General features: G+C 37.3%; 1 protein-coding gene across 11 annotated transcripts in view; it reads left to right on the forward strand.

Moving 5' to 3' along the window:
* LOC148853052 (Myb domain protein) overlaps positions 1 to 17,926 on the forward strand; it is a 31,386-nt gene extending 13,460 nt beyond the window's left edge. For all 11 annotated transcript variants that reach the window (XM_088947205.1, XM_088947213.1, XM_088947206.1 and 8 more), the window contains 4 exons: positions 3,756 to 3,856; positions 6,485 to 6,592; positions 17,371 to 17,435; positions 17,540 to 17,926. In XM_088947205.1, coding sequence (XP_088803331.1) covers positions 3,756 to 3,856; positions 6,485 to 6,592; positions 17,371 to 17,435; positions 17,540 to 17,684 — 419 coding nt within the window. In that variant the 3' untranslated portion in view covers positions 17,685 to 17,926. The remainder of the gene's footprint in view (positions 1 to 3,755; positions 3,857 to 6,484; positions 6,593 to 17,370; positions 17,436 to 17,539) is intronic.
* The last annotated feature ends 401 nt before the right edge of the window (positions 17,927 to 18,327 follow it).

Below are 18,327 nucleotides of genomic sequence, written 5' to 3' on the forward strand. Positions count from 1 at the left end.
TTTCTTAGGACATTGGAATGATGTCCCAACTCCATACACCTGAAGCATCTAATTATGGGCTGCTCTTCTTTGCTGCATTTGAGGTTCCTTGGACTGTAGGTTGTGTTTGGTTGATCACACGACCCCTACCAACCCCAACACTTCGGCTTATTGGTGAAGATGTACTTATTAGAGCCAATCTAGGTTGGAGAAGAAGGGTGAACAAGGAATGCGATGTTAAACCTCTAGAAGGGGTGAAGAAAGCTAGAAAGATAAACAAGTTTCATTTTGTCCATGTATCAAAGGTTTTCTCAAGACTAAAAGATAGGTTGATTGGGGTAGGTCCTTCCAATAAATATAACAAGAGGAAGAGATTAAAAGTTATAGATTCCAAAAAGTGTGATGAAAGAAAAGGGGTAGAGTTTTAAGCTGCAACAAAGGAGAAAACGTTGACTCCGACAAAGGAGGGAGGTCGGGTTGGTGAGAGTTGTTACACTTTATCTCAACAAGTTGGAAAGAAGGTGGGGGATAAAATGGAGATCAAGAGCTTGGTTGACAGGGGTGTTAGAATTACAAGAGCTTAGGGTTAATTTTTCAGGGAGGTGAGGAGTTTGCTAGAAGAGATTTTGAAGTATTTGAAAAGAGCAAAAGGAAAGAGACAATGAAGTTGTTAGGGGAAGGAGGAGAGGTTTGGAATGAGGACCATGACGGGTATGACGAGACGTTTGAAGCTGAATACTAGTTGCTTTTGTAGTGTGTGGGGGGGGGGGGAGGTTGTTGCTATCCTCATGTAGCTGGTTTGGGTGTTATCTTAGCACTCATGTTTGGTTGTAATAAGTTTTTCTATTTTTATTAACGAATTTTTATTTTTACTCTTAAAAAAAAAAAAGTACCTTAGACAACACTTAATTTCTGCCCTGAACTTAGGTTCAGTTGAGCTTCAACCTTCAAATCTAGTTGATATGCATCATTTACCTTATATGAGCAGTATAGGCTGACTTGATCTTGTATTGGCAACCTCAAACCATTGATATATCTACTGACTTTTTGCTGTTTAGCTTTTGTCATATTACTTCGAAAAGTTAGTCTATTAAACTCTTTTGTGTACTCCTTAAAACTCTTCCTGTTGCTTTAAGTTCTGCATCTTTTGGTAAAGAGTTTGCTCATAATCTGATGGTAAGAATTGTGATTTCAGCTTCTCTTTCATTCTTTAACAAGAACTAACCTTTATTTTCCTCTTCTTTTTTCTGTCCATTTGATAACTTTTCCACCAATCCAAGGCTATCTCATGCATATTTGGTGTTACAAGTTTCACTTTTCTTTTTGCATTCATTTCCTTCCAATCAAAATAGTTTTCAATGTTGTCCAACCAATCCAGAAACTCTTCAAGTTCCAACTCACCATCAAACTCGTTAATATGAAGTTGAACTCCATGACCTTGATTGACTTGTAAAGCTTGCACTATTCAGTCTTCCCATTGCTGGTTGTTATTATTTTCATGTTGATCACCTTCAAGTTGCTCAATGTCGTCTTCACTTGATTCTTCACTAATAATGTTAGTGAGCTGTTCATCAACTCTAGAAGCTTGTTTTCTTCTTCCCAACACAAATTACTTGTTAGGTCACCATCCCTAGTAGCATTTTGAGCTACAAGTTGAGCAAGACACTTAATCTGTTCTTTCAGTCCTCTTATAGCCTCTTGGAAAATCTCTATAGTGACATGTTGTGGTTTTCTACCACCCTTATTGAGTCCCAAAGAAAAACGAGACCCACCTATTGAGGAGGGATGCACAACACTACTTGCATCTCTCGTTTTTTCTTTTCTTTTTTTTTTTTGTTTCTACCTCCTGCTTTTGAACTCACTTTTTATATGTACCTTATGCCCTTTTGTATCAAGATAGGATCTCTTGTTATTGAAAACAAAAGTAGTATACCCAAGGTTCAAAGTATTGGAAACGCCAAGTGTATCAGAAATATAAATTTAAGAGATGTATTGGGATACGCCTTGGATACACATGGATATGGATGAAAAATTAAGACACACATGGTAACACATGAAAAAACTATAAATACTCCAATAAATCATAAATATACATCAATAACTTTAAATATATGGCCTAAATGAGCCATATATAGTGATTTTTATGAAAAAAATGTCACAATCAACATACAGAAACATAAGGGTATTCTCTAATAAGGTTATAAGTACAAAATATAAGCTTAATAATAATTTAATTAAACATTTTCTATTATTTTTTAAACAATTATTTTACTTTTTATTACAAAAATTAAAAAGTAAAATGTAATAGAAAAATAATTTTATGGATTGTGGTAGAACATCCATAGATTTACAACATGGTAAATATTATGGTTAGATCACACCAAAAATTAGAAAAAATAAATATTACAAAAAAAAAATATAAATATTTTACTATAAATCTCAATAGATCTATGAATTAAAATTTGGAAAATATTATTTTAAAATAAAAAAAAAGTTAAAAAAATAAATATTTTTAGTTTTACAAAAAATAAATGTTTTTCATACTAAAATTGAAAAAATAAATTTTTTTATTCAAAAAATTAATAAAGAATGAATATTTTAGAAATTTCAGTAGATCTATGGATATGGTAGATCACCCATAGATCTATGACACAATTGTTCTTCATGGGCGGATTAGACCAAAAATATAAAATTTTATTTTTTTGTTATTTTTTATTTTTTCTAAGTTCTCTTCAAAAAATTAAATAGATATGTTTAAAGCACAAAAAATATAGGATTTTCAACATAATGAGAGTATATATATATAAGCATTTCCAAGCATTAGAAAAAACACATAATATTGTAACACACTATTGAATAAATTGAAAAAAGTATTTATTTTTGCAATTTTTGTAAAAAGTTGAAAAAACCTCAAAAATCTTGAGTTTCAGAGGTTGTTTTTGGGTCTTTTTTTTAAGATTTTACAATCCAAGAATGTGTAAGGATGATTTGGTAAGTTGGGAGAGAGAGCTTTTGGAGAGAGTTAGAAGCCTTTTTTCTCAAAAAATTTTAATTCATTTTTTGCCTATAGGAAGTCGTACTGTATCAGCCGATACATCCCGATACAGCTACTATATGGTCCCCATACATCCCGATACGCCCGGATACAGGTACGATATGCCCCCAATATGCCCCGATACAGTCATGGTACGGGGTTGGCACAACGAAAAGACATGATACAAATGATTTTGTAGTGTTTCCCGTGCCGGCCCCTTAAATATATGATATGTATCGGCCGATACGGGCCAGTACGTTGTGAAATTTTGAACCTTGGTATACCCTAAAAAGATCTCAAGACAACTTTGGTGTTACTAATAACAGAATCACATATGAGTATGATGATGGGATCTAATGAACCTATGCCACTTACTCTTGAAGACTTTTCCTGCATTGGTGCACCTGAACATTAAATGTTCTCCTTTATTAATTTGGAGAAGACTGAGAAGTTGCTTTTTAATGCACTTATTAGTCAGACTGGAACCTTTTTTTTTATCAGTTCAGTTTGGGCCAGTTTTTGATCAATTCAGTTTAGGCCATTCTGCAAAAGAAATAGCTGTTTTGCATACATTGGATAGGGAATCTATTTGATTGTATATTGGGGGTTCACCACCATATGGTATCTCTATCTCACCACCATATGGTGAGAGTTCCATTTTCACTATGCATATGACAAAATGCTGTATGCTAACCTTTTAAAAAGATGCTGTACATTAAACTTCACCATTTCACTCTATTAGGAAGAGGAACAATGTCCAGGCTGCATGGAATATTTCGAAGCATGCATACATTTGTGCAGACTCCTCGACTAACCAGATTCTCTCTCCAATCCCCCAAGACTGTAAGTCTCAATCAATTTCTGTATTATTCTGGATGACTTTTATATTTCAGAACTTGTTGTCCAACCTGCTTTCTGATTTCTATTCTCATGCTTTCTTTTATTGTTGTTTACATTTTTGAGTACTCATTCCAGTAAAATCCAAAAGTTACTTTTTTTGTGATTTAAATGTTTTTCCTTTTGTTTTCCTTAACTGCATAGCAAAATGCTCCATGAACTAGTACAGACTTCAAAAGACTTGCTGATTAGCTTTATTTGTCACTGTAAAAAGTTCTGCTCTTTTTCACATCAATTTTTTGAAGCTTTTTTATTGGATCTCTGATCTTAAGAACTTGGATGAAGGGGACTCAAAAATAGTGATATCTTGGACCAATTCAAATGGTAATGTTCCTTGGATCTATAGACATCCGTTAAGGGAAACAGTAAGCATAGCAAGGGAACTTAAGGCCTTGTTCACATGGATCAGGAGAACTGCAAATGGAATGGCTGATTCTCTAGCTAAACAGGGAGTTCCAAGGCAACAGCTTTTTCTGGGCTCTATTGTAACTATTTCTGGTGCAATGTCTGCATCTAGCTGCAGTAATCCTGTATTTATTTCTCTTAATTGAATAAAATTCTCATTTTTCTGTTTGATGGTTTTGGTATCCAGTTCATCTGGATCTCTAGACTTCCCCCTTAAAGTTAAAGTTGAGCCCAATACTCAAGGAGTGGTTTTTGAGATGGTCTAATTGTTAGATTAAGGTCCGGATCGAGTGAATGGAAGATATGAAACCATGGTAGAAATCTTTAGATTTTGAATTAATTCAACCCACCTAAATATGAGGAACAAATTTAGGATGCTGGTAAACTTATGAAATATTTGGAGATTCTCAGTTTGTATTTGGTTGGAAAATTTGTGATGTCAAGCAGATTGAGGATTATATCAGTTTGTAGTGGGAGATTGGGGGTGAAATGGAAGTTTGTAAACTGGGGAAGGGCTTTTTCTCTTCGTTTTTCTGAATAATTGGGTCTGGAGAAGATTCTTTCTTCTGAACGGGAACAAGTTCGGTCCCTGAATTACATCTTGATTTGTGGTATCCTGGAGCAGGAATGCTGGATAAGAGACCTCTCCTGATTTAGTTTGGATTCAGTGGCTGGGGTAGGCTACATGTGTGGTGTTTCCAAGTCTTTTCTGTTATCAATGAGGCAGTAGGGCACTTTGTTACAGTGATCGGAGAACTGCAACCTTGTCATTGTAAATGACAAGATTGCTTGTAGAGGTGGATAGTGTGAATTAGATTCCTTTGGTAATGGATAATGTAGGTTTTAGCAGCGTTATTCTACCTCCCAGAGAAATATAGATTTTACTACCTCTCCATCTTTAGAATGCCCAAAAAGGAGGTTTTGAAGATTGAAAAGATTATGAGAGACTTCTTGTGGAACCAGGAGAGGATAGAAGGGACCACTTGGTCAATTGGGAATTGTTTGTAAAAGGAGAGAGAAAGGGGGGCTAGGTATAGGCAACTTAGGGAAGAAGAGCTTAGCTTTGCTGGGTAAGTGGTTGTGGAGGTGACCTCTGGAAAGGGAGATATTATGGCATCAGGTGATACAGAGCAGATATGGACAGGCATGCAATGGTTGGGATGTGGGCTTGTCAGTTTGAGCAAATTTGGCCTCACTATGGAAGGCTATTCATGGTATCCTTCCTCAGTACCTAAGTCACATTAGGTATGTTTTGGTTGGAGACGGAGTTCTTTTTGGTTGGCTCTTCCTCTTTAAAGGATCTCTTTCTCTTCTTATTTATTCCATTAGTTTATAAGATGTCAGTTTTGAATATTATTATTTTAATTTTTAATTGGAGTTGTTGAACATAAATATATTTATTTGTTTATATTGCATGTGGACGCAAAAGTTATTATGTTTCATTTATTGTCACAATAACCAAGGTGGTCTAGTGGTTGAAGGTCGCATTTAAGGTTTGGGCATAAAAGTGACTTGGATTCAAAACATAATAGGAGCATTTTTTTAATAGAGACGTGTCATGCACAGACACATGGTATCAATGTGTATTTGCCCGTATTGGTGTGTATTGGATCAATACAATACGATACAGGCCCGTATTGACCCAATATGCACAATTCAAGGGATACACCCTTGATTGTAGCTTATCCCATATCTATAAGCATCAATACTGATACGATATGCCCCGTATTGAGCATATCATATCGATATTTCAATCCTTGCAACTTACCTATGGACCAATTGTATATGAGTACACCTCTTAACTTTTTAGTTGAGAGGCACAAAAGAGAAGGTTATTGTTCCTTTTGATTAGTGATCACCTCATTTGTTAAATTCTCTGACTACTGTTATTTTGATCTCTCTACTACCCTTTCAAAGGATGCTAGAATCACATCCTTTGTCTTTTAGCACTGGCTTGAATTTTTGTGTAATAGCTAACAAGTTCTTTGCACCATTTTCAACTTTGTTGCATCCTTTCATGATTTTTGTAAGAGATTAATGATGGTCATAACAAAAATAGGAAATTGTTTTGTCTTTAATTAGTTGCTTGTACTAGTTCATTGTCACTCCACTTGTTACCTGCAAGTGTGTTGATTTCCCTACTTAAATCTCACAAACCCTTTTTGCCAGGTAGAAGTGGAATTTTGTGATGGGAAAGTGTTCAACCTGTCAGCAGAGTTTCTTCGAATATATAGCCCAGCTGCCAACAACAAGATCAGGTCAGCAGGAGGTGAAAGGGTAATAATTTGGTCAACTTTCTACTAACTGTTAATTTTTTACTCATGCTTCTTATCCCTCTGTGAATTTTCAGATTCTTCAGGAAGCTAAGGTAAATATCAATGTTAGGTTTGGAAGGAAAAAGGCTTCTAGACCCATCATACTCATTATAGATTTCCTTCAGGAAAATCAACTTGGTCAGATGATTCTGACCACTAACCCTACTGATCTACATTTGCTGAAAAAGAGAATAAAGAAAAGTAACAAAAAGGAAAAAAAGAACTATACAAATTTCTTCTCTTTATTCTTCAATACCTATTATCAATCTCTCTAAATCACTGAGAGCTTTAAACGGGTTGGGTAGTTAGGATCATTAAATCACTTAAACCTAAAGGATCTTTGATATAGGAGTAATCAAATGGATAGATACCTTGTCAACACAATGGGACCAATGCTTGACTGGCACTGACATATACATTTTGCTTAGTTCCAAACCTTAATCAAATTCTGAAAAGTTTCAACTCCATAAGATAGTTTATTTCTTTGTTTATTTTTAATGGTAAGAGGGAAAGCATTTCAAAGAAAAAATCCGAACTAAAATCGTAATAACTAGTTGTAAATCATCACACCTACAATTAGGGGTGGCAACAAGCCGAGATTTTCACGAGCTGCTCGAGCTCGAGCTCGAGCCCAATTTAGTGGCTCGATTATCAAACGAGCCGAGCTCGAGCCTACTAGTGCTTGGCTCATGAGGCTCGTGAGATGGCTCGAATATATATAAAATAAAATTATAGAAAATAATATATATATATATATATAATAAAAATATTATAATTATTAATTATTATAATTCTTTTTTTTTAAATATAAAATATTTTTTCCAAATACTTTTATAATAAAATATTTATAAAATATACAAGAAAATATTTTTATAAAATATAAAACGAGCCAAGACGAGACGAGCTCGAGCTCAAGGTTTTGGCTCAAACCTAGCTCGAGCTCGAGCTCGAGCCTTGTAGAATAGTCTCGTGACAAGCTCGAGCCTAGTACTATTCGACTCGGCTCGAATCCACCCCTACCTACAATAATCTAAATGAAAAGAAAAGAAATAGGAGAAAAGAAGATTGAATAGAGAGAATTGATGGAGGAAGAAGATGGAAGAAAAGGAAGAAGAGAATTGTTCTAAAACCTCTCTTTAGCCCCCAATGATCTCTTTTATTCTTTTGTTGTAAAATATAAGGACAATTACATTAGTGCCCTTAGTAGGGCGTCCATCACTAAAGACAACAATAAAAAACAAGAAAACAAGCCCATAACTAAGGCCCAATACCTACTAAAACAAATCATAAACATAACTCAAAGGAAAACAAAGAAACTAAGGCCCATTTGGCCCATTATCTCTACACTCCCCCACAAGCTGAGGCTGAGCATAGATATTAGTCATGCCCAACTTGCTTACACAATGTTGTAACTTTGCCTTGGGGACACCCTTGGTGAGAACATCTACTAACTGTTGTTGATCAACTTCAATATGTTTTGTCCTATCATGCTGAACTGGGTTGTGAGCTATATTGATTGTAGCCTGATAATCATAGTAAAGCATTAAGGGCTTATCATGTGTAATACCCATCTCCTCTAGAAGTGACCTGAGCCATAATAACTCTGAAACTCCATGTGCCATTGCCCTATACTTTGCCTTAGCCAAAGACCTGGCTACTACTGACTGTTTCTTTCTCCTATAAGAGACAATGTTCCTTGCAACCAAGGCACAGTAACCCAATGCAGATCTCTTAGTGCCAATATTACCAGCCCAATTGGCATCTGTGTAAGCCTCTAGCTTCATGTGTCCATGCCTAGAGAAGAGGATACCCTTTTCCTAGAGTTCCCTTCAAGTAACATAGAACTTGTTCTTCCGCAGCCATATGCGTCTCTAGGGGCATACATAAACTGACTGATCACACTAACAACATATGAGATATCTAGTCGTGTCATGCTAAGGTATAACAACTTCCCCAAAAGTCTCTGGAAAACACCCCTATCTACTAAAAGCTCACCATCATCAGCTGAGAGTTTATGGTTAGCATAGAGGTGTAAATCGGGCTGTGCTGCCCGCGGCTCGGCATGATAGCCCATGGGTTGTGCCAGGCCCAACACAATGGTTTGTGTTGTGCTGGGCCTGGGGTTCGAAGTCCACAAGCCGGCATGGCACGACACGACCAAGCGCCTGACCCATATATACTATTTATATATTTTATATATTTATATATATAATATATAATGTATTATATAAATTATAATTATATAATAATATATAGTATATAATATATTAATAAAATAAACAATTTTTTTCAAATTTATTTAATTATTGTATATATAAGCAATTGTATACATCAAAATTCATATAAAATTAAAAATTTAAGATTTTTTTTCAATTTTTTAAATAAATAGGCAAAAATAGCTTTGGCCCGGTCCATGGACCAACTTGGGCCAAGGCTTGGCCCACGGGCCAGCCCGGCCCACGGCATGGGTTTGCACGAGCCAGGGCCGTGCCTGGCCGACCCCCAAAATTTTCATCGGGGAGGGCGACACGGCCCGTAACGACTCATGGGCCAGCACGACACAACCGACTTTACACCTCTAGGTTAGCATCAATAGGTGTAGAAATAGGTTTGGCACCAAGTTTCCCAATCTTTATGAAAAGATTTAACACATACTTCCATTGGTAGATGAAGATGCCATCTTTAGACCTAGCAACTTTGATTCCTAGGAAATTGTTGGAAGGGTTAAGATCCATCATATGGATGACTGAATCATACTAGATGGAAGGGTTAGATACCTTGATTGGCATATCAAACACAACCCAATTCAACACCTAGTGTAATACCATAATCAAGTCTAGGGGTTTTATGTAACTCTCCAGTTTTGCCCATCAAGCTCCAAGGTCTAGGGCATAACTGAAAAATGGTCCAGGTTCAGTGTTTCATCCAAACACACACTGCATGTGTTTTGAATCTTACCCTAGTAGCTGAAACAAGCTGTCCCAACTTCTTTGGTAGTACATCAGTGTCAGCCTTGGCAAGATAAACTCTTTAAGTCTATACAATGGCTAAGAACATTCTAAACTAACACAAGTCTCATAAGCATCCAGTTTAAGGGATAATTAAACAGTAACATACCAATATTAACATGAAATAATAATGTACTTTTATTCATTAACAATAAATGTATCTGTACATCAATCTGATTGGAGCTAAGGGCATGCATTGTCTAATAGAAATATTTCAATTCCCCTAAATCCTTAATTTCAAATTTTGAGCTATGGAATGTCTTGAGTGCCTAGACTTCCTCTGTGTCACGCCTTGTAGTGACAATATCATCAACATAAACGAGGAAGGTAACTTGAGTGTCTTTCCTCTTCATAAATAAGGTATGATTGGATTGTGTCTGTGTATAGCCAAAATCAACAACTGCAGCTCTAAATCTATCACACCAAGCTTGTGGGGATTGTTTGAGGCCATAAAGAGATTTCTTCAAGTTACATACCTTGCCTTGCATTTCTTTACCATACATACCCTACGGAAGTGACATATAAACCTTTCCAATCAAGTCTCCATTTAAGAAAACATTCTTCACATCAACTTGATATAGGAGCAATCATAACTCACTGCCAAGGATAACATGACTCTCACTATGGGCATTTTTGCAATTGGTGGGAAGGTTTCCATATAATCAACTCCATATACCTAAGTATAACCCTTGTCTACTAGTCGAGCCCTATACCTCTCAATGGTTCCATCAACATGATATTTAATAGTGAACACTCACATCCCACTAGTTCATTCCCATGAGGTAAATCCACAATATCCCAGGTATGATTTTTACAAAGTGCTTTTATTTTAGTTCTCATAGCCTCCCTCCATTCTGGCTTAGACAAGGCCTCTATACTGACTTGGGTATAGGCTGAGATGAAATGGAAGCTAAGAAAGAATAATAAGATGGGGATAAGAGGCTATAAGATAGGCGTTTGGAAATACAATGTGTTGTACATTTTCTTTTACCTTTTCTCACAGCAATAGGTAGGTCCAAGTCTAGGAAGGGAGGTTTTGGAGTAGGCGGTGAAAGACTTGTCCTCTCTTTAGGGGTTGAGAGTGTCTGAGGTTCAACTGTAGATGAGGGAACAACCTGATCATGTCGTAGCCTTTGTCTTTGATACCACCTCTGAACAATAGGATGAGTAATGAAAATTGGTGGACTAGTAGTAGGAGGAGGAGGGGCAATAGGAATGGTAGAACTAGGAGATAAAGGCTCTGCCACTGGAACAAAAGGAACTATAGGAGACTCAAACTTAGGATCAACAGGAGAAGGTAGAGGAAATGGTGAAGAAAACAGTTCAACAGAATGCTCCCCCTCAAAAGAATGACCATAAAATGAAAGTGACTCTATAAAGGAAACATCCATGGAAACAAAAACGAGTTCCATTAATGGGATCAAAACAGTAATAGTCCTTTTGTGTAGAGGCATACCCTAAGAAAATGCACTTCTAGACCTTAGGTTCAAACTTGTGTCTCTGAGAGATAGGGACATGAACATAACATGTGCACCCAAAGACACAAGGGAATAGAAAACAATTCACTCTCAAGAAACAAAACAACAAAGGGAGATTTGAACCCCAAGACTCAAGGAGTGCGGTTAATAAGGTAGGTAGCTGTCATCACTGAATCACCCTAAAATCTCACTAAAACATGGGATGCTCCTAGCTACTTCAACAACATGTTGATTCTCTCTCTGTTACCCCATTCTGTTTTGAGTACGAGGACAAGATCTTTGATGTATAACCCCAAACTTCTCAAAGTATGAAAAAAGATCTTTCTCAAAATATTCTTTAGCATTATCTGATTAAAAGATCTTGACGCGGGTATCAAATTGGGTAAGCACAAATTCGTGAAATTGTTTTACTAGTTTGGGTGTTTAAGCATGGGAACACATAAGATAAAGTCAGGTGTAACGAGAAAAATAATCAATAAATAGAATAAAATATTTATAACCACCCATGCAATGTAAATGGTGTGGCCCCCACACCTCAGAGTGAACAATATGAAGAGGAACTATAGATCTTTTATTATTTGCAGATAATAGTTTTTACATTGCTTTGACAACTTACATGACTCACAATGTAGACTTGACAACTTAGTTTCTTCAAATAAAGCTGGAAAGAAAAAAATCAACGAATAAAAAGAAATATATGACCCAAACGATAATGACATAACATTATACAACTAACTGACTCTGACACACTTGAACCAAAAGCTGCTCTTGGAGGTGATAGTTGACTTTGTCCAGGCATGTGCAACAGGTATATCCTATTCACCTCATCGCCACTCCCAATCACCTTCTGAGAGTCCATGTCTTGTAAAACACAATAAAAAGGGAAAAATGTCATAATGCAATTCAAAGATTTTGTCAAATTACTAACTGAAAGAAAATTAGTGTTTAATTTAGGAACATGAAGAATTGTGGATAAAATGAGGGTGTCTAAAGCTCTGATGTTTCCCTTGCTAGAGATGGGAGCAAGAGAGCCATCAGCAAGGGTGATCTTATCTCAGCCAAATAAAAGATGGTAAGTAGAAAATAAATGGGAAACACTAGTCATGTGGTCAGAAGCACCAAAATCAATTACCCAATGAATCCTACAATTACCTGAGATATAAGCATGATTCACAGTAGCACAAATACCTGAATGGGCATATGCGGATGAAGAAGGAACTATCTCTAATGAAGTAGGTGTTGTAGCAGTAGACTCCAGGTGACTAATTATTTGGCCATACTTCTCATAGTCAACCCTGGTGGTTGCTAGTTAGACCTGCCAAAAAGTTGACCCAACCTGTGAACACAACCCAACCCAACCCGAAAAAGCAGGGTTAGGGTCTTATATTTAGATACCTGAATGTGAGAATGACCCGACCCGACCCAACTCGGAAAAAACTGGGTTGGGTCATGGGTCAACCCATTGGTCAACCCATTGACCCAATTGTCAAGTCTAATTGGGACTATTTATGCATTGTTAGAAGTTTCTACTCTTTAATTTTTTCTATTTAGTCTTTACTCTTTATTGTTTACTATTTAAATTGTTAATGTTCAAGTTTTTTATTTTATATTTGGATTTTTAAGGTTAATTACTTTAATTTTGGCATTTTTCATGTAGTTTTTCTTTATTTTTTTTTTAATTTTAGTTATTTTTTAGGATGACCCAAATTGACCCATGGGTCAACCCTAACCCGAACATTCAGGATTAGGGTCTAGCATTTGATAACCCAACCCGAAATTCAACACGACCGAAATCAACCCGAAGTGTCTTGACCCAAACCGAACCCAACCCACCCAACCCAATTGCCAAGTCTACTGCTAGTTTCTCTCCTACTACTATGTCCCTGTCCACTCTATGAGGAGGTGGCTACATTTGCATTTCCACCTTTCACATTCTCATTCCTTTTTCCATTATTTACATTCTTGAGTCTGGTAGGTATAAGCTCTGGATGCAGCTTCCAACAGGTGTCTTTAATTTGTTTAGGCTTCTTAAAGTATTCACAAATAACATTATTCTTCCCTATGCTGAGCTTCGACTTCTTCCCGACACTAGCCAAGTGGTCCATCTGTAACTCTACAGATTGAACTTGTCTCCTACTCTCCTCATTACTCACCATAGCATAAGCCTGAGATAAAGTTACCTCATCCTTCGCCAAAACATTGTCTCACAATATCATACTCTGGGTTGAGTCTAGTAAGGAACTCAAAAACCCGATTTCCTTCCACTAGTTTCTTATGTGTTTCAACATCCTTTGTATACCCCCAAACCACAATCTCCATCAAATCAATCTCCTGCCAAAGAGAATTTAGCATGGAGAAGTAAATAGCTAAGGGCTTCTCCCCTTGTCTTAGATTAATCACATCATTCTTTAATTTGTAAGCCCGAGAAACATTCAATTTTTGGGAATAGGTGCTTGTGACATTATCCCATACCCCCTTTGCAGTTTCCATCCACAAGTAGTGCTCGCTAATATGTGGCTATATAGAATTCACTAACCAACCCACTACTGTGTAATTCTCCTACATCCACCTCTCATAGGTAGGGTCATCCTCCCTTGGTTTCTTCTCGCCCCTGGTGATATAACCCCATTTCCCTCTACTACACACATGTATCTTAATAGACTAAGACCAGGCTAAATAATTGGTCCCATCTAGCTTCACAGTGGTTACTACCCCAAAAAGATTCTCCATTGAGCCCCTATGTCCAAACCCGAAATCTGTGGGATATTTGGTTTCTCCTCCAGTTTGCTCCATTGAGTGAAATAAAATCAAAATAAGTCTCAACTAAGCTAGAATGGCTATCTCAAGCAAAAACCTACTCTTCAAACAACCAAATTTAGAGTCTCATAGGACCCGCCCGAAAGGGAGAAGAGGAGAAAGTTCAACCGCTCCTATCAAAGGTTCTAAAACCCTGCCCAAATCAGATTGCCCTTAATGAAAATCAAAAGGCTACCCTTTGATCTCCAAGCGCCAGTTTCAAAGCGTCTCTAGGACCTATAACTAGTTTTCTCCAGTTGTCTGGGGTTTTTGGGAAAAAACTCCAAGAACCTGCCTTGGGCTTGAACTGGGGATGGAAAACTTCACAAAACCTCTCCAAAACCCCTGCCAACTGGGCTACATAAGCTGCTCCCTAATAAGCTGATCAATTCTCCAAACACTATGTATGGGCAAAGAGAGAAGAAAGAAAAGAAGGTGAGAACTTGCTCTAATACCAAGTTGTAAATCACACCTGCAATAATAAAAGAAAAGGAGATTGAAGAGAGAGAAGTGATGGAAGAAGAAGATGGAAGAAAAGGAAGAAGAAGAGAGAGTTGTTTTGAAACCTCTCTTCAGCCCCCAATGATCTCTTTTATTCTTTTGTTGTAAAAAATAAAGACAATTACATGAGTGCCCCTAGTAGAGTGCCCATCACTAAAGACAACAATAAAAACAAGAAAACAAGTCCATAACTAAGGCCAGCTACCTACTAACACAAGTAATAAACATAACTTAAAGAAAAACAAAGAAATTAAAGCCCATTCAGCCCATTATCTCTACATAATCAAAAGAATCCTAGGCAGGCTGCATGGACCGTTTGTGATGATAGATGGGCAGTGGGCCTACCAAAAAACTGAGGACTTAGGGGAGTGCCATGCAAGTATGCTTTATCCAGAGGGTCCAGGGTGGATTCTAGTAAATCTGAGATTAATGGTATGACTCCTGTATCTCAGGGTGCACTTGTGGCATATTGGTTTGATGGGGTTATAGGGGATAAAAAGGGAATGCCATTCATTCTGCATGGGAATAAAATGAATATAACCACAATGGCATCAATTTGTTTTTTAATTTTAGGCTATCTTCTAGTTAATCTTGAATTCAAGCTTCTGAGCCCCCATAATTGGTTTACTCTCCAATGCTAGTTAGCTTTGGGAAGCTGAACTGCCATTTCTAAGTTGTCAAGGCAACACCTAGGCATCTAGTCTCTTTTTGGGGTTCACCTTGCCTAAACGTCAAGCGGTTTATATACCACTTTTACAAAGTTATATAATGTTTTCATATGTTTTTATATTTTTAGTATATAATATTAATAGAGGCATGATACATTGTATCATTCTATCATTTATTTCACAAAATAATATTTTTTATTGTTAGCTTCTTATTTTGTTGGGGTTCTGAATGATAGATATTCGAAAGCTAAGAACCAAGGAAGACTAACAGGGTTTGAGTGATACGGAGTTCAAACTTTGGAGTCTTAAGCAAGGAACACCAACCAACCATAGAAGGTATGTTCTTCTTCTTGAAACAAAAAACAGGGACTCTGCCCCTTCTTTTTCTTCTTTTGGAAAAAAAACAGGGTCTCCACCCCTTCTTATGTTTCTTCTTCTAGAACAAAAATTGGGGCTTTGCCACTTCTTCCTTTTTTTGGAACAAAAACAGGGGCTCTGATCCTTCCTTTTCTTCTTCTAGAACAAAAACAAGGACTCAGCCCCTTCTTCCTATTTCTGGAACTAAAACAGGGGCTTCTCCCCTTCTTCACCACCACTTTTGAGTCTTCTTTTTCTGCTTCATTTTTGAAAGACAAGAATAGGGGCTCCACCCCATATGGGGGAAGAAAGAAGGGAGCTCAATGCGGCAGGTTTGAGAACATCTTTGATTCAAAGGAACCCTGTGGTGGAAGAAAGAATAAGAAGACAATGCTTGGTCAGAAAATAGGTAAAGTTATTTCTTTCGGTGAATCCGTTGTCGAGCTACCTTCTAACTCATCTCAACCATGGAATTTGGATGTGGAGGGTCAAAACACTGCTGATTAGGAGGCCAGAAGGAGGGAAGGGAGGTAGGTTCAAGGGAAACAATAATGGAATCAGTAAGGTTGGAAGGAGAGGGAAAGGAATGAAGGGTAGAAAAGGATGACTGGGAAGCAGGTGCCAACAAGAGACTGGTTTGTCATCAGTGTACAAGGAGTTCCAAAAGCTTGAAGTTCCAGTTGAGAGGATTGGAGTCAATTTAGGTTGATTAAGGAGCATGAACAAGGAAGGAAACATTGTATCTTCAGAAGGATTGAAGAAAGTCAGACACATAAGTTTCATTTTATTCACATGTTGAAGGTTTTTTCAAGGCTAAAAGATGGGTTGATTGGGGTGGGTCCTTCCAATAAATATAAGGCATTCTACAAGAGGAAATTAAAAGTTTTAGATTTGAAGAAGGGTGATGAAAGGAGGGGGGAAGAGTTTCAAGCTGAAAAGGTGGAGAAAATGTCGACTCTGGCAAAGGTCTGGAGGTAAGGGTAGGGTCAAGGAATATGGAGGAGGGAGGTTGAGTTGGTACGAGTTGTTTCACTTTGGCTCAACAAGTTGGAGAGGAGGGGGATAAAGCAGAGATTAAGAGCCTAGTTGATAGGGAGATTGAAATTGGCAAGAGCTAAGGTTTATTTTTCCGGGGAGATGAGGAGTTCGCTAGAAGAGCTTTTGAAATTTTTGAAAAGAGCAAAAAGGAAGACAGAATGAAGAAGAAATTGGTAAGGGAAGGAGGTAAGGTCTGGAACAAGGACGATAATGGTTATGTCGAGACGTTTGAAGCTAAAGACTAGGTGCTTTTGCGATTTGGGCGGGGGGGGGGGTTGTTTCCATCATGTTTGATTGTGTCTTTGTTGTCCTTTTGTAGCTGGTTTTGGGTGTTATCTTAGCACCCTTGTCTGGTTGTAATAAGTTTTTTTATCAATGAAATTCTCTTCTTATTCTTCAAAAGAAAATATTTTCCATGTTCCTTTTTGTCTTTTTACTTGTTTTCCTACAATAGAAACAGGGATTTGCCCCTTGTTTTTTCTATCCTTTTTAGTCACTAAGCGACACCTAGGCACCCACCTAGGCAACTAAGTGCTCTCTTGTTGCCTAGGTTCGCCTTGGCGCCTTGAAAACTGTATAAAAGACCATTGGCCGTTTATATAAGTAATATATATTGTTATAGTTCACCTTTTTCCTCATTTTATACTTTAGCAGAGATAATTTTGACCTTTTAACCTCTTCTTCAATAGACCTCTAGGATTTGTCCTGTAAGAACTGTTCCCATGAATTGTATTGCACTGAAGTTCATATGATTAAATGCCTGCATATACCTATTCCTGTATCAGGAACTGGAAAATCATTACTTAGGTAACTTCTACCATCACCATCATCAGTTAAATCTGATTTCTATGATATCCTTATTGCTCTTAAAGACCTGCCTTATTCCTGAATCAGGTTATACATGGGCGACGTTATGTGGGGATTATGTCTGCAGAACCTGTGGGGAACTATGGAGTAAGGTATTTGAGATTAACTTATTGGTGGTGCTGTTCTTTGGCACCTCTGAACTGCACATTCTGAGGACTGATTTGCTTTGCAACTTTGATGCTATTCCACTAAGCAGAATAATCTTTGATGACTTGCATGACACTGGAATCTATACATGGGATTACTTCTATCATCTTGGGAGTAACAAATTTACCCTCATGAGGAATTATGTCAAGACCCTGAAGAAGCATGGTTTTAGCCGGGATCCCCAGAGAAAATAACACATAAGATCCTTTGGTCTTTTTAGCTAATCCTTTGAAGTGGCATTATGTGCATGAACTTAACATCAGCATTGAAGCATGAAGGGGTTTCAACTTCTACCAAATGCAGGTCATTTTGGGTTTATGGAAAACACGGGGTTCTTTCCTATCCAAATTGTGTACAGGTTTTCTGTATTAAAAGTTCTGCACATGATGTATTTTGCCTTACGCTTGGGAAAGAGATATAACTACAGTTCCAAACATACTCGTTAAAGGGCCATTGTCCAGTATTGATCTCTGCTAGCTAGGGTCTTGGGGGGGGGGGACTGGATATGGACCTATATTTGGCATTTTCTTGCCTAAGATGCTACTTGGACTTGAACCCCCTGCTTTTGCTTTTAATTCATTTACCATAGCATCAAATAATGGCCGCCTTAGGGTTAATTTGGTAATACTTGCTGGAATGTTTTAAAATTCAACCTGGGAACTAACATTGTTCTTGTGTTCTTGTGTTCCTGGAGAGAGAGAGAGAGAGAGAGAGAATTCTTGTAATTTGGTATGACTTCTAACTCCATAATCCTAAAGTTTAGGATTTTTTCTTATTTGTTTTGGTTTATCTTCTTTCACCATGCCATCAAATGATACTTTTGTACCAAAAAAAAAA

This window comes from Nelumbo lutea, chromosome 5 (genome assembly GCF_056320005.1).
Source record: "Nelumbo lutea isolate HS-2025 chromosome 5, American lotus-T2T, whole genome shotgun sequence".
NCBI lineage: Eukaryota > Viridiplantae > Streptophyta > Magnoliopsida > Proteales > Nelumbonaceae > Nelumbo > Nelumbo lutea.